Source organism: Parus major, chromosome 1A, assembly GCF_001522545.3.
Source record: "Parus major isolate Abel chromosome 1A, Parus_major1.1, whole genome shotgun sequence".
NCBI classification, from domain to species: Eukaryota; Metazoa; Chordata; class Aves; order Passeriformes; family Paridae; genus Parus; species Parus major.
The window spans coordinates 32,225,823-32,242,728 of NC_031773.1; the positions used below are offsets into that span (position 1 = coordinate 32,225,823).

At 42.0% G+C, this 16,906-nt stretch overlaps 1 protein-coding gene across 2 annotated transcripts in view; it reads left to right on the top strand.

Moving 5' to 3' along the window:
* HMGA2 (high mobility group AT-hook 2) overlaps positions 1 to 14,905 on the top strand; it is a 110,267-nt gene extending 95,362 nt beyond the window's left edge. For both annotated transcript variants that reach the window (XM_015628639.3, XM_033514427.1), the window contains one exon: positions 11,654 to 14,905. In XM_015628639.3, coding sequence (XP_015484125.1) covers positions 11,654 to 11,701 — 48 coding nt within the window. In that variant the 3' untranslated portion in view covers positions 11,702 to 14,905. The remainder of the gene's footprint in view (positions 1 to 11,653) is intronic.
* Positions 14,906 to 16,906: the final 2,001 nt, after the last annotated feature.

Below are 16,906 nucleotides of genomic sequence, written 5' to 3' on the forward strand. Positions count from 1 at the left end.
AGTGCTGAGATGGAGTGAAGCAGCCCAGACGACAAACACAGTCTGTGACAGGCAGGATGCAGTCTGGGGGCCCGTTCAGAGCTCATGGTCATTGATTGCTCATTGGATATTGCAGGCATGGAACTGCTGTGATAGTGGACAGTAAGTAGTATAGGAGCATCCCAGCCTCATGGTAGACTGTGCAGTGAGAATTACGGTCCTAGGCTCTTCATGTTGAGGGCTACAGAAGTACATAGGTGGTTTTCAGACATCAACACCTTGCCAAACAGTGCATGAAGGATCTAAATCTTTGCACAGCCTAATGTTTGTAAGCATCTTGAGTTCATCCTTACAGGACCTAAATAAATAAATAAAGATGCTTTTCTCACACTGAGGAAGGAAAAAGCCCTTAAAAACCGCTGTCTGACTGTTGGGCATTGCAGCACTGACATTATCATGGCAAACTGCCTAATGGATCCCTTTTCATTGGGATCCCAATGCAAGAAATATTACATTTTTTATGAAGTCTGCTCCAGCAGATGGTGAGCATCTTCACTATGATGAAGTTCTGCTGCTGATCCCCCTGTGAAGCATTTCTGGGAATTCCAGAATGCTTTCAGAAAATGTTGGGTGAAATATCTCTTTAGAAATGACGAATGCTTATATTAGAGAGGGATATAATATTGCCAGTGTGGTTCTTGCTTTGCCTCTGCTCTGTCAATGTAGTTACATTATTCAGGGCCGATCTCTGATCTCAGGTTTGAAGAGTTATTTGCCACACAACAACCATGGGAAAAGAGAATGAGAGAAATAAAAAAATGAATCACCCACATTCTGCTTGAATTCAGATCTCAGATTTCCCACATCCTGGTATTTAATTTCTCACAGAGTTACCAATGGTTGATCTCACGGCAGGATTAGTGGGAAGAAAAATGAGAGCTCCATTGAAACCAGACTTGAGTCTGGAAGGAAGGAACATGTGAGCTCTAGGACCCCGGAGATATCAGATTCAGGGTAGTGAATAGCTTCCACCCCCTCCCCTTCCCTGATTCTCAGGCTTATTTTGAAGCAGATTCTGGAAACTGAAATCAAAACAGCAAAGACACAGTTACAGTAAGTTAGGGGGCTCACACATCGCTTCAATAGACTCCTGAGAACTGTGTTTATAGTGAAGCATTAACTGTAATTTATATTAGTATTTTTTTATGTTTAGAAAGAGGAGAATAGATTAACATTGAGGTATAAATTGCAGTAAATCTGTCTCAGTTGTAAAATAAACATGTTTTGAACACACATTTCCACCAGGATACCTTCTCTGATTTGATTATAGAATGTATATGTGTACAATTTGAAAATAAATTTTCAATGTGTTTAATTGGAAAAGAAATTCCCATAAGATATTCTAGAATCAAAAGGAAATAACCATTATCTATTAAAATGGAGACCCTCAGTCACTTTCAATCAGGTTATCTTCCTTTGAGAAATAAAGAGCTTTGTCCTGTGGATCACTGCATAGATGGATCTGGAAAAGTTGGGCTGTTGCTTTGCACTAAGGAGGATCAAACTTTCTCACACTTTCCACCAGATCGTGTGAGATATTCTAGAAGTTGAAAAAATCTTTAAATGCATCACTCTAAATCCTTTAGGAGTTGAACATACTAAGATGACAAGAAGAGTATGTCATTAAACCATAACTACCCTTTTTGGATTACCTGGTATTTGTAAATTTTTTGGCAAGGTGGCTTAAATTAGGGATATATTTTTAGCCTGCAGCATTACATAATAAAATGGCAGCTGAATTCTTGCAGTAAAAAAGGGATGGAATGGGGGAAGTTTATTAAAACCAACATGAACCTCTCTGATTTTGTTTTTTCGTCTGCACGAAGAGGTGCTCCATGGTTACACAATCAGTAAAGTTTGCGAGAGAAGCATTTCCATTGCCCCATTGTGCTCAGGAGCTGTCGCCTGCCTTTCACTGCAGACCTGCTGTTTAGTCTGAAACTGAAAATTAAACCCAGAACTTCAGCTCTCAAAGTTAAAAACTCTGCATTGCTGGAAGCAGGCAGCCTTGCCAGTGTCTGTGTGGCAAAATCCATGATCAAAATCGTCAGACACTTTTAAAAGCATTTTACAAGTCTGTTAAGCTTTATTGTTTTTGTTTTGATTTGGTTGGGGGGCGTTTTTTGTTAAAAATAATTTTCTGAATTATACTACAACGTCTCATGTGAACTGTGCTGAACCAGCTCAGGGAGCCTGGCTTGCTATCTTTAAGAAATATGTTTCTCATTTTGGAGGGCTTTTCTGAGAATAGCCAGGGCAAGGTAGAGCCCTGTCTGTTAAACTCACTCCTTGAGAAACAAAAAAAGCAAGGGATGAGGAAAACCAGGGGAGCCCACGGAGAAGGATGGCGGCGGCCGAGCCCACGCGCCCTGGCCTGCTGAGGCTGCCCCGGCGGCAAGGCAAGGGCCGCTCAGCCTCGGGGCTGGCGCTCGTAAAAATGTCACCAGTGCACTTCCACTGTGAAAGGCGCTTTTATCTCCCCTTCCCACAGCCCCTTTCCAGCGGGGACGTGGGGCTGGGCCCGGCAGCTGCTGCTTGGCCTGCCCGCATGGCTGGACCCTAATGAGGTGTGTGCGGCTCTTGGCTGCAAGTTTTCAATCTCTTTCTTATTACTTCAAAGCTGCTGCTCCAAGGTTCAGACAAGTTTGATCACTTGGCAAAATCTCTCAGCTGGGATTCAAAAGGGAAGATGCTTTATTTTATTATTTATCGTCATAGATAAATAGCTCTTCCCAAACTACTCTTGCCAGTGGCTTTGTGGTCAGAACCACAATGCTTTTTTAAGTGATAAAGGATTGAAGGTGAACAACTTTTGGCAGTTGCTTCCTGTCTGTAACAAGTGGTTGTTTTAAGGGGGAGAAAAGGAGAATGGAAATATAACAGGCCTTACTTTATTTTCCTTTTCATGTTTTCAATGGCGGGGGGGGAGCGTGGGGAAGGAGCAAAAGGTAAATGATGTGCATTTGACCTCCATTTCAAAGCCTCTGTAGCGTTTCTCTACCCCATTCTGGGAGACCATTGCTGTAGTCCATCCTCTGCCACTCAAAATGTGCAGAGAAACTGGTGCTGTTTCAAGTGTCTCGAGGGCTCAAGGGGAAGGTAGATTCACTCAGTTTTACCTGTGAGGGCTCCAGTATCCTTTTGGGCTTTTCCTTCTCCAGTGCCACAAGAAAGCAAAGCTAACAGAGTCACCCACAGCATTTCAGTGACCTAGGCAAGTCTAAGGATTTTTAAGGTTGGCATCCACCTTCTTTTGCTCTTGCATCTAATTATGGACACAAATATGAGTGATTGGAGACTATTATTAGAGCCTCTGCTTGCCTTATGCTCCATTCTGGATTTTGGCTGTGAATGTAGGGCAGTTTACCACTCCTCCAGTTTACAGCATCCACAAGAGGTTTGTAAGAGCAGCTTCTCAAAGCTGGGGTTAGTCCAGCTCAGTTGTATATGTATATAACAGCACCACTGCCTTCTTTTTCTTAATATTTTATTTCCTTCCCACCAGAAATGTTTACATATCACAGGGTTGAAGCTCTCCAAGACAAAATACATCTCTGTCAGTGTTGCATAGCACCTGCAATTGCTTCAAGCAACATTTTCACTTTAGGTCTGTGCTTTGCAGACTTTAAATGGTGTTTCCTGCAAAATTCTTCTGACCAGTACTGAGATTTTGCTGAAGATTTTCAGTCTCCTTTTAATCACATGGGGAACAGTTTTTTTCCAAAGTGTTTTGACCTGCTTAGGTCAAAAAGGCACTTTCTGTACTCAGATGCCAAAACGTGTTTAAGAAATCCGGCCTGACATAACTTAGACAACTGAGACTCAATTTCAAAAAGCTTCAGCCACACAGGCTTTGGCACTGAGTGACTTTCTGCCTTTCAGGAACCTCACTGCCGAGTTAATTTCAGGGCTGCTTTAAAATCCATGGCAAACTTGGGCACCTAAAGCTGAGGTTCATTCAAGATCATCTGTAAGAGAAATTGAGAGGCAGAACCTAAGGCAGGTACATTTAGGTTAACTAAATGTCAGTCAGCCTAATTCCTGTTTCTGGAAGTTCTCAGTGTAAACCCTCCTGGATTTAAAACTCCTGTGTCAGATAAGACCTTTTTCTCAAAGTAACCAAAGAGACTCATTATCACTCCATTATATCAAACAGTTCTCCTAGTGGGAGATAAGCTAGGAGATAGAGAAATGTTTTTGATTCCCCCTTAATCTAACAGGAAGAACAGACTTGAATCTGTATTTTAAGTAAACTGTTCTAACTTAGAGGAATGTCCTGTCCTATCCTGTCCTGTCCTGTCATGTCCTGTGGGAATCCTCCTAGGCAATGTCTTGGTCCCCTCCAGTTGTCTGAACCTGTTGCTTATGGACCAAAACTTGGCCAAGCCTGGCAAGACACTTCCTCCAGCAGAGGAAAGGGATCTGTAGAAGTGGTTTCTGTGTGTGTAAGGATGGTTAACTCTCTCTGACCTCTACCAGCTGAGTCCCAGCACAGCCCCAGCAACTTCACTCTGGCTGCCTTAGCTAGTTCACTTCCTCCAACAGCTGGGGATGTGTATTATCCAGTAATCCCCATGAGCAGCCTTTTTGCTAGTCAAGCAGTGCTTTTCCAGCAGTAAAATGAGAGGACACACTTAATTTGCTTACTAACTATGCAGCTAAAAAACCATAGGCTGCAAACCATAGGTCACCTGCAGGAGAGCATCAGTTTTTGGCTTTATCTTCTCTACTCCCTTTCTGTCTTTCACAGAATAACTGATTATTTATATAAAAGTGAAGTGACTGTAACAGAAGCAAGATGCATCTTCCATACACAAAAGTTTAGGGGGGAGCCTTCTTCTTAGAAGGTAAAAAAACCAGTCTTGACATACCTGCTTCAAATCAGAGAGCATGGGGATTTCAAAACAAGCCTATGTGTGAATTTCCAACCCAGTGCTATGGCATACATGTATGCAATTTTATTAAAATTAAAAAGTCATATTTTTGCTGCCTGTTATACATTGCTTTTCCAAGTGTGAAAACTTTGAGGACATCACTAAGTCAAATTGATCTTTAGGATACTTTATAGCCCTTAGAGAGCTCCCAAGAGCATTAGGCAGCTCTGCACATGCCCACCAGAAAGCACTTGGGCATTGGGAAAGTTAAGTAGCATCTCAGCAAGGCTGCTTGCTGGTATCTGAATATTGCTGTGCCATCATGCTATGGCCAGGTCTGTGGCATTCTGAGGGCCAACATCTTTACACAGCAAAGTGGGCTATTAGAGGCTAGGTCAATAGGAACTTACACATTTAAAACAAGAATCTTGGCTTCCTGTCCCTACATCTCAACCCCAAGCTGTCCTATCAGCTGCATCTCTCTATTTGTCTCTTTGTTTATATTTAATGTCATTTAAGTACTGAAAGTTTTACTTCCTTGGGGGGGGGACCTGCATGCTCACTACTCCCAGGGCTGTCCCATGACTTAGTCTATGATTGCAGAAACAGTGGTAGGAGAAAGCAGAGAGTCTTAGAGCTGCTCTGTAGCCAGTTTTTAACTGTCCTGTGAAGCACCAAGCTAAAGGATTTGTACTCCTTCTAGCATGCTAGCAGTTGCAGTGCACAGCAATTGCTTGTTTGTGGTCTGACTGAGTTATATGTGTTTAGATACAGAGTTTCTGTACTGAAATAATTCCCTAAAATAATTTTTTAATCCAGCAGTAAGAAGGGTTGTATGGCCTTTCCTGTATATGGTCATGGTGATCTCTTCTGCCCTAATAAATCCTTTCATTGTGACGTGTGAAGTATACCTGCAACAATTTGCCTTCTGAATCCAGCTTCTGGAGTTAAACTTTGCCTTACTGCTGAGTGACCCCTGCCTCTGAGCTCACCACTGTGTTTTGCAGAGAGTGCAGAGCTCAAAGCAGCAGATCCCACCCTAAGCTTCATGCAGAGCAAACCTACTCTGAGTGTCTATAACCTACTTCTTAGTGCTGTAAGAATTTCTAAAGCCATTTGGTGCTCTGGCTGTGGAGCAGTCAGGATGGTGCTGTCTCAGCTGGGCAGAGTCCGGGCCCTGGCATCTGCTCTAGAAGCCATCTATTCCTATCCCTGTATTTCAGGGACTCCTGAAATTATTAGCTTGCATGCCAGGAGATTTCAGACGTGTTAACAGCAGACAATGGTCCATAGTTTGCAAGTTGCTCTTGTCAGCAGTTCTTTTTGACATATCTATTCAAGCATACCCTCTCGGGCTTAGAAAGCTGCCAGCAAAATCTGTGCCAATAGCTAATACTTCATTATAAAATAAAAGCTCTAGCAAATTCAGAAGCTCCATATGCAGCATTATTGTGATCCTGCAGTTCATTTTGCAAAATGGGTTTTAGTTTTTTTAATCTGCAGGTCAGAAATTCATGAGCAGAAGGTGAAAAAACTGAATTGCCAGTGAGTTTTGCGGGGCCAAGACATTTAACCTTGAAGTTTTTCCCAGGGTATTAGAACAGAACAAGCATTTTTACAAAATTGCCACACTTACTTTTCTGCAGGTGGGGGAATGCTCCTCTCAAACACTAACAATTGTTTCATCATCAGATTTTGTTGTTATCAGTTTGTGTGGGTCCACCAAAAAAAGAATGCAGAAAACATACAAAGACCAAACTAAGTATGTCTGTTCTTCAGGTCACTAGGATTCTACTGGCTGCTTGTAATTCCAGAAAAAATAGCCTGTACCAACCAATTGTGGATCACCAAATGGAGGTCTTGGGTAGCAGGTAGAGTTACATTTCACCTGCACAGGAAAAGGGAAAAGTCATGGGAAAGAAGTCTCTTGGGATCACAGGGTGACTTTGATCTGAAAGGACACTGACATTTAAATACAATCGTTTGTGGCACAGCTCCATTCTGGATGGTACCACCTCTGAGGTTTAGCAATGAATCACAGATTCATAGAATCATCTGTGTTGGAAAGGAGCTCTGGAGATCATCCAGTGCAACTCCTCTGCAAAGCAGGTGACACAGAAACATGTCCAGGTGGGGTTCTAAAGTCTCCAGAGAGGGAGACACCATGACCTCCCTGTTCTAGTGCTCTACCACCCTCAGTGAAACAAAGTCCTTCCTCAGGTTGAGGTGAAACTTACTGTGGTTTAGTTTATGGCCATTCCTCTGAGTCCTGTCACTGGACACCACTGAAAAGAGTCTGGCACCAGTTTGTTTTTCCACAGCAGCAAGACATCCAAAGCAGAGATTTAACTTCATAGTTCATGGATCCACACATCTTGACATAGTTGTTCAGTGCCTATTGGGTGTCCCAGGGGATCACAGAAAGAGGGCATGGCACAGGAGACCAGCACCTCTCTGGCTTCTCTTACCAGATGAGATATCCAGGGCATCTAAAACAGCCTCAGCTATCTTCAGGCAACCAGATCCCACCAAGGGTGTCATATTTTAAAATTCCTTGTTGGCTAACCCAAATAAACACACTGGCTGCCAACAGCATTTCTAACTGAAACCTGCTGTCCTGCCTCCTGTTCCTTTTTTGTTTCCTTCACCAATGTTAAATCAGGGCTAATAACAGTGATCCTAATCCCCTGCCCCTTTTGAGGGCAGATACCTGCTGTGAGTCATTGCAAAGTATTTGTCCTTTCTCTCCTGCTAGAGGCCAGCTTCAGTGAGAGATGAGGGTCCAGGCTAGTGTCCACATCTGCCAGCCCCTTGCCAGTGATACCCCTCAAGAAAAGGCTCCTTTAGGAGCTTTGGAGAAAGCCACCTTGCAGCTCTGTGTCTGAGAGACACCAGCTCTGTATCACTCTGCAGCTGACAGGGCATTTACAGCAGCTAAGGGTGGAAATGGCTCTGTGTGCTGCCTTTGTTATACAATATCATGCTTTGTCCTGTGGCAGCTCAGGATAAACATAGCCATATGTGGGGCCCATGGATGACCAAGAACAGCATGTGCCAAGTAAAATTGCCTCTGCAGCTGGTCCCTGTGCCAGTCAGCCCCTGAGGATACGTGTAAGGGGATGTACACATGGATGCATGGGGAGTCACCTGGGATATTGTCTTAGCAGCAGAAGTAAAGCCTGAGCTATACATATGAGTACTCACCCTGTTCTTTGAGTATTTGTTCTATTCTCCCTGAGCTCTTCATGCTTGTGGCTTCTCTGTTAGCCAGATCCAACCTGGTTTGGAGTTTTCTCAGGTTTCTCTATGCAGTCTGCTGGCCCAACCTCTCACTAGTTTGCTGCAGCAGAAAACAAACAACCTGGGAAGTAGCTATTCAAGGCAAAACTGGGTTGATGCACGTTTATGGCCAACTAGCACATCACCATTCTGCCTCCACAACTAAAGTGAACGCACCCAAGAAGTGAGAACAACCTCAATTAAAGCTGCCATATGACCCAAAACTTTTGTTTCTTGGCTGAGTGCATCCTGTGATGGTGTTGCTGAATTTATACTCTGCAAGGCTATCACACTCTGACTGATTGGATTTCTAATGTCTGCTCTAATGACCATGATTTCCCTCTTAATTTGTTCCCTTCTCTTCAACTTTATTGGAAGCACATCTGGACTTACAAAGTATTTCGTTCCAGCCCAGTTCCTCCTTCAAGGACTCAGGGACAATGACACATGGCTATGCCATCGACCTTGGCAGGTCTGTGAGGAGGTGCAAGTGCCTGGAAGCATCCTTTCCCTAGGGTGTCCAGTGCCCTGACAGTGCCAAACAATCCACCTCAGTGAATCTCTGGCTGAAGTGACTCAGCACAGAGCCAGTTTTCAACTTCTAAAGGTTACACAGTTTTCAAAATTCCTGCCTCACCCTCCATCTTTTGGAAGGGGGAGGGGGTGGGGTGGTGGGTGCTGTAGAGACAGAGGTTGGGTTGAAGGTCCCAGCTGCACAACTTTCTGATATTTGCAACCAGTTTTTCACAAGTGCAAAAAATCCCTCTCTGTTCCTGCATTATACATCTGTATTTTGCATTTCAGAACCTCTACTCCTTCCTTTGGGTCCCTCTCTGCACATATGTCTGATTTGTAGTATCCCTTTTTAGAATTGTAAGCGCTTCAGAGCAGCAATCATGTCTCCATCAATGTCTTGACAAGACATTTACATGATAGGTTGGCTTAAAACCACTCATCTGCAACTGAGCTATCTTAAGCTTTTGGAAGGAATGAACAATCTGATTCCTTTGAAAAGCTTTTGTTCCTGAAAAATGTATTTCCTAACACTGATTTGAATTTGAAGTCTGTCAGTCTCAAATATTTTTTAAGAATTAGTTTATTATTTGCATAGTTGCGGGGTTAGCTTGATTTTTAGTTTCTCATCCTTCCCGGTACTACAGGTACGCATATTTGCACATACATGTGCAGGTGAGAGAAACTTCCTTCATTACATGTACATATATAAATGAATGAAGGAAGAGCTTCTCACTTATTTTCTTGGTCGCTACAGCAAGGGTTACTAGGAAAAGAAGAAAAAAATACTGTGAGATTCATAGTAAAAATCACTAGAGTGGACAACTTTTTAACTAAAAAAGAGCTCTCTTGTGGCCACCCTGGCTGAGCTTTGAAGTATGTCCTTTCACATACTTTGCCTCTCCCCCATCCTCTTACTCTGTGATCGGAAGTCTACCTTCATGGAAAATGAGTTCATCAGGTTTCAGTAGTCTCCTGACAAGCCAAGCATAAAACAAAGAGAGCTGCCGCTCCGCACCCACACGTGTGTGTACTGCGGTCTTCCAGGAAATGATAATCAGAGGCTCAGGGCTGACCACAGTGCTGTAAGAAATTAAACATGTGATCATCATCAAATACCAAAACATGTCTACCTGTATTATGTTAAGAGCACAGAACCCACAGTCGTAATTTTTTAACTGAAATACTTGGCTTGGAGGCAAAACTGGGGCTTGCCACAAGCATTCTGGGTTCTGAATTACCAAGGCTCAAACCAGCATATTTTGCTGTGTCTCTCCACATGCAGCCCAAATTAGTCCTCCAGTAGGTGCCTGAAAATACCATTTTTCTTCTTGACTGAAATGTTGTAACAGTCCTGTTCTGCACAGAAGCAGGAAAAATGCATTATGCATTAATGGGATTTGATGGAGTGTGAGCTCAGTTTCCCCAGTGCCACCAGAGACAGAGTAAAATTTGCTTGATCATCTCATGAGTTGAGAATAATTTTTGTTGCAGCTCTGTGAATATAACCCAGCTACAAGTGGACAGTAGTTGTTGTGAGGAAAAAACTTCATCTGTATGATAGATCAGTGTCATTTGGAATTTAAGGATTGAAAATGCAGGGTCAGAGGGCAGCTGACACTTGATTTTGCTCTCTCTCCTCTATCTGCGGCTTTGATCATGCTACATCTTTCTTTGTGCCTGGTGCTCAAGAGAGTACCCCAAGGTCATGGCCTGTTTCCTTGTCAAGAGGTATAAACCTCCTGGTCTAAATGTCTGAGGCCCAAGCTTTTGCTGGGGTGGGGCCATGAAGGAAGAGGGGGGGAGCATTTCCTTCATGCATTTCACTTTTCCCACATAACCCAAAGCAGACTAAACAAAACCAGTGTGAAATCTCATGGCTTGATGCTGCTACGGTTATATTTTTTAAGCTGTCATCCGTTCATTTATAGTTATGTTTATTCCCTGGATTTGCAGCTTTTTTTTTCAGCCTTTTCTTGCAGGGAGGTGCAGGGGGAGGTCGAAACCTTTTGAAAGGGAATTGCAGTAAGCAGTGGCCTGTGATTAAAGCACTGTGTTTTTCCTTGATGCCGCTCCTCCGCAGCAGTGTCACACATGGTAGCATTTAGGAGCCCTTCACAGCTGAGGTGTTTCAAACACTAATGAATGGAAGTTTGGTCGTATAAGGCGGGCAAGCTTTAAGGCAGGCTTTGCTGAATGGTGTACTGTAGTGGCCTGGGAAAGGAAGAGAGTTATAAATTGTGTCAGTTAGCCACCCAGACAAAATGAAGCCATGTGGAAAATCAAATCTATTAAAGTATGAAGACTGTTATAAGCTGTTTTAAGATGGTCATTCTTCAAAGGTCTCAGTTGGCTGAGTGAGTGAATTCCTCTTCTTCCTAGATCTTTTTCACGTGCTGTCTTAGGCAGTGATGTTCAGTGTTTGATCAAAAAACAGCTTTTCATTGACAGCTCCTTGTATTAGAAATGTTAGTTGCCCCCACTTCTCCACGCATGTCCTGAAAGGTACTGAACATTTGTTTGAAAAGCAGAATAAGAGCATCACATTTGGTCAGGCTTGCTGACATGGCAAACATGAAGCAGCAGTAGGAGAGGAGAAGACTTCTCAGAGCAACTGCTTAGAATTGGATATGTGCTCAAAATGCTTTCCATTTTCTAGCTGCCCATGTCTGCTGGCCATAAGAGGCCCTTGACAAAGCGTGGCACAGAATGCTTTTTCTTGACATCTCCTGGAGTAGAAGAAAAACCTGGCAAGGCAGGGTGTGTGGGATCAGAGAGCAGAGTACCTTCCCTTTCTCCCCAAGGTGGCTTCTTGAGACGTCACAGGAGCTGTAAAGGGCATTTTATTAACTCAAGAGGTAATTGTCAGCTGCATGAGGGATAAATGAACTGGCAGCCTAAGATGAATGGTCACCATGGTATTCATTATTCCTATTTGTGTATTCTAGGAAGAGACTGAAGAAACGTCCTCACAAGAGTCTGCAGAAGAAGACTAGGAGATCACACCATGCAATTTCTACCTCATCAGCAGTTGGGTCTTTTGAAGGGAGAAGACACTGCCTTGACCACTTACTTTCTATTGCCATGGTCTTTCCACTTTTGCCTGGGGGGAAAAAAAAAATCACATAACCTTAAAAAGGATTCGACTAATCATCTTCTTTTGTAATCCCTTCACAGTCCCAGGTCTAGTGAAAAACTGCTGTAACACAAAGGGGACACAGATTAACGATGCAACTTTTAATTACTGTTTTCTTTTTTCCTAACCTACTAATAGTTTGTTTGAGCTGCTAAGTAAGGGTGAATGGGTCAAGAAGAGCTCCAAATCAGGCTTAGATCATTGACTGCACTGCGTATAAACAAGAAACTTGTAACATAGTCATTATAATGGGCATTGAAATAGGAAAGGCTGGGTGTGTAACACTTACGCCTTGCAACATTTCCAGCAACCCACTCCCTACTTAGTGAACTCCCTCTTTTAGAACACCAAAGATAGGGGATAGATACTATCCTTTTTCTTTTGTAACCTTCTTGTAGACTTGTACTTGATTTTATTTTTTATTTTTTTTTAAGACTTACTATTATTTCGGGAAAAAAAAATGAAAGCTGATCTTTTCATTTCATTCAGCTGGTAATCAGAAGAAAGAAATCAAGATGAAAAAGGTACTTTCATTTTGCAAAAGGGAAGAAAGACAAAGATACGTTGTATAGTTACAGATACAAACATATCAGCACAAGCAGTAGTAAACAAAATGAACAGTCCTTATCACCTGGCTAATAGGGAGCCAGGGAGTTGGCTTTCTTAGAGCCAGGAGTTTTCTATGGAAACAAAAATGACTGACACCACTCTTACACCATTAATGAGTAAGTCTTTACTGATAAAAGTGTTTTAAATCATACAGAAAGGTACCTAGAAATTAATCATAAATATATCTGAACAAAAATAATCCAGATTTTTGCTTAGTTTCTACTAATTCCACTTGCCCTGTACCAGTATTTTGAAAGAATTGAATCTTTTCTCATTACTCATCAGTCACAATGTAAGAATGAACACCATGTACCTCAGCTAAGCTCATGCATTACTTTAAGCAATGTATTTTGACATAGGATGGTTCACTGAGCACCTCTGTGCCAGTGGCATTTCTCCATCTTTTCACTCAAAGCAGCACTTTTAGCACCAGATGCAATATTACCCCACTATTCAATACTACCTCTGATTTTTACAAATAACTCAACAGACTGATAAATACATGCTGCTATACACATTCAATGCAGGAAATTTTTACTGGGTAGATAATCATGAGTATCTGCATTTTCCCTTTATTTCTGTTTCAACCTTTTTTGCAGTTAAGGAAGCAATGTCTTTTTTGTGTTTCAGCATGACTATGTGTTTTTCTTTCACTTGGTTTGTTTGATTTTTCTTTTTTTTTTTTTTTTCTGTGTGTGGGTTTTTTGGTTTTGGTTTTGTTTTATTTTATGTACTTACTCTACTCTCTGCTAGACTTCTGTGTAATGTACTGTTAACTTGAATATATTTTTGTATTGAATTGCTGATAGATTTGTGAGGATAATTTTCTTCAAGGACACTACATGACAGAAAAAATTTAGCTGTAAAGTTTAAATATTACTGTCCAAGTTTGTACCTCAAATGAATTGTTTAAAGAAATGGACTAATTGATTGACAAAGACCTACCTCCAGACTTTAAATGTAATGAACTTGTTATTTTCAGCATTAGTTTTGAGACGTTTGAAACAGTTAGGACTGCAACTAATCCCTAATTCAAAATTATTTTTGTAAAATAACTTGTGGAAAATGAACACATTTTAAATTACTTTCGTATTAAAAGAAAAAAAAATGAACAAAAAAAACCTTCAAAGAAACTTGAAGCTTTGTAGGTGGGAAGCAACAAGCTCAGCTTTTGCATAATGCAATCACAAATATGTGTTTTTAAAAAAAAATAAATTAGTAGATTGTAAGAAAATACTTGACAAGTATTTTCGTGTATTTTACACAAATGTGATTTTGTAATATGTTTCAGCCAGATTTATTTTAAATGCTTCTTATGTAGAGATTTTTTTATTCTCCCCTCTCTCACTTTTGTTGTTCTTTCTCTCTCTCTCTCTCCCCCTCCAATTTAATTTTCTGTATTTCTGTTTTGTTTCCCTTCTTCCTCTCTTTCCTAGTCAGTACTTTGTACCATTGTATTAATAACTGGGCCAGGGGTAGTTTCTCAGGAAGGCATCTGTTGGTCTGGCTTTCGTATGGAGCCAAATGCAGTCAGAGATAACGATTTACTGCCTTCTTCCAAAAGGCAGTGTCAAGAAATGTGGACCTCCACGAAAGACTGTGCAGTGTTCAGTGCTGGAAATTGCTGGGAAAGAGCTGATTGGAATATTATTAACTAGACATGATAATATCAAGTGAAAGAGAAATAATCCTAGCTATACAGTAGCTCTAACAGGCCAAATCCAGTGTCACTTGAAGGCAGTAATAGGAATTTTGCTGCCTTCAAAGGGCATCAAATCAAGCCTTAGCAAGTCCCTTTTGGGGTCTGAGGGGTTTTTTTTCGCATTTTTTAAAACCACGGTGTTCAGTGGATGACACAGAAATAATTGCTGTGTGTTTGTCACTCTTCAACCTCTGAGACTTACCACTCTGATGAACCGAATCTTACATTTTCTATATATTGTAGTACAATCAAAACACATTACTACCTCTTAGGGCCTACTATACCTCATTTTTTCAGACTGAAAAATTGCATGTGGCCATTGAGTCAGTGAGAACATCATAAAATTTTTTTATATATATAGTTTATTTTTGTGGGAGATAAATTTTATACGACTGTTCTTTGCTGTCATTGGTCACTGCTAACTATGACTGGACATGTAACTCTTCTACCATTTCTGCAAGAGAGGTGTGTTTGCAGGAAAAAAAAATTGCTTTAAGATGTTGAACTACAGTTTACTTTTCCTTTTGAGTGTCTTCTAACTCTTTGCTTTGTTCTTCATGTAGAGTTGCTGTCTATGATTGTACTTCAAATCGCTTGCTTGTTGAAAATGTTCCTTTAATGGTTTATCACAGTCTGTTCAGCACAATAAACATAATAGCCTCTGTGATCCCCATGTTGCTTGATTCCTAGACTTTTGTCACGGTTCCATAAAATGGGTAATAAAGTTTGGTCACAATGACCAAATTTGTAAAATCTTTGCATGCAAGTAGTCTTTTTTTTTTTGTCACAGGACCGTAGGCATGTGCCTGAGAAGTTAATTTGTTGTTAGGGGCCCAGGGGTGGGCACTTAGCAGAGCTACACATCTTACGAGGCTCCCCAAAAGGTGGCACACCCATTCCTGGCCCAGGACTTGCTGTGCTGAGCTAAGGGCTAAACTGTGCACTTGGGGACCACCAATCCTACCCACCAGACAGGGAACACCATGGCACAGGGCAGGCTGATACAGGTTTTGTTGCCTGGTCTCAGATCCACCTCTTGGAGATCCACCAAGATGATGAGCCTTCTCTTCTTAGGCAAGATTGCAGTTTACATCCAAGTTCATGGAACTTCCATTATGCAGGCATAAGGTTAGAAAGAGCAGGTACTCAGGGCAGCAGACAGAGGGATATGTCTGGGTACGCTCTGCAGCACCAATTGAAGAGCTCAGGAAACTGTATTAAAACTCAGCTGCCCCCAAGACTGTGATAGGTAAGCTGGCAGGATTCTTCTGTCTTCTCTTCATTTGCTCTTACGTGGTCTTGTGACCTGTTACAGTGAGATTTAAAGTCACAGAGTCATAGAATATCCTGAGTTCAAAGGGACTCTCTAGGACTATCAAATTCCAATTCCTGAGCCTGCACAGAACAGCTGAAAGAATCACACCATGTGCCCGAGTGTTACCCAAATGCTTCTTGAACTCTGTCAGGCTGGTGCTGTGGCCACTTCCCTGGAGAGCCTAGGCCTGACCATTCTCTGGGTAAAGAATCTTTTTCTGATATCTAACCTAAACCTCCCCTGACTCAGCTTCATGACCTTTTCTGGAGTCCTGTCCCTGGTCATGAGAGCAAAGAAATCAGTACCTGCCCCTCTGCTTCCCCTCATGAGGAAGTTGAAGATCACAATGAGGTGTCCCCTCAGTCTCCTCTTTCAAGGACAAAGAAGCCAAGTGACCTCAGCTGCTCCTCACAAGGCTTCTCCCTCAAGGCCCTCCTTTGGACACTCTCTAGTAGATTTATATCTTTTTTATATCGTGAGGCCCAAAATTGCACACAGGACTTAAGGTGAAGCCATACAAGTCCAGAGCAGAGTGTCATCTCTGCCATCTGATAAGGTCTGTGGTGCATATCCATTGATTCATATTGGCAACCATTCCTCTCTCACCTAAGGGGATTGTGCAGTTATTATTTCCTGAGATGTGTAGATTTACACATTTTTTGTGTTCACTCATTTACAGACTCTACTCTCAACGTCTTCCCAAGGGCTTCATGACATGCTCCCTTTGGCCTCAGTTACTTGTAAAATAACCAAAATAAGATCACAAAAGAAGCACTAAGTAACAACACCCATTCAGTCCTGAGTCAGATGTGAATAATTGCATACATCACATTATATGTCCTCTTCTGCTTTGTCACCCTGCTTAGTGGTATGAAAAGATCATGCCAGGGTTCAGTCTTCCTGGTGGTCGTTTTCCCTGTGGTTGCCATCACTTGGCTCTTCCTGTTATTTTATTTTATCTGATGTGATGTTCCAGCTGTAACCCACCCACCTGGTGGGTCAGCCAAGTGGCTGAACTTCTGCTACTCCATTCTTAACTCCCCTCTACTTCTTAGTCATTCCTCCAGCTTGTTTCACTCCCACTTCCCTTCCCAGGGCATCTCCCAATAAACTTCTGCATGTTTTATTCCATGGTGAGACTACTTGTGTGTATAAAACTAATTGGCTTCTGCAGGATCAAGGCCTGCATTTGTCTAGCAGCCAAGAGTGCTTTATCCAAGATGCCTGTGGCAGAAGTCATATTAAGTTTCTGGTTTTGCTTTCCTCTGCCATCACATCTCATCCACACAAATATGGGGAGGAATTACTGAAAGCTGGTGCTGCCAGAGCCTTGCACAGCTATTTAATTGTCCGTAGCTCTTTTCAAAACCAAACCATCTGGTCTGGTCATCATTAGAAACAGGACCTAGAGCAATGGCAACAGCATGTTCTCCCAATCA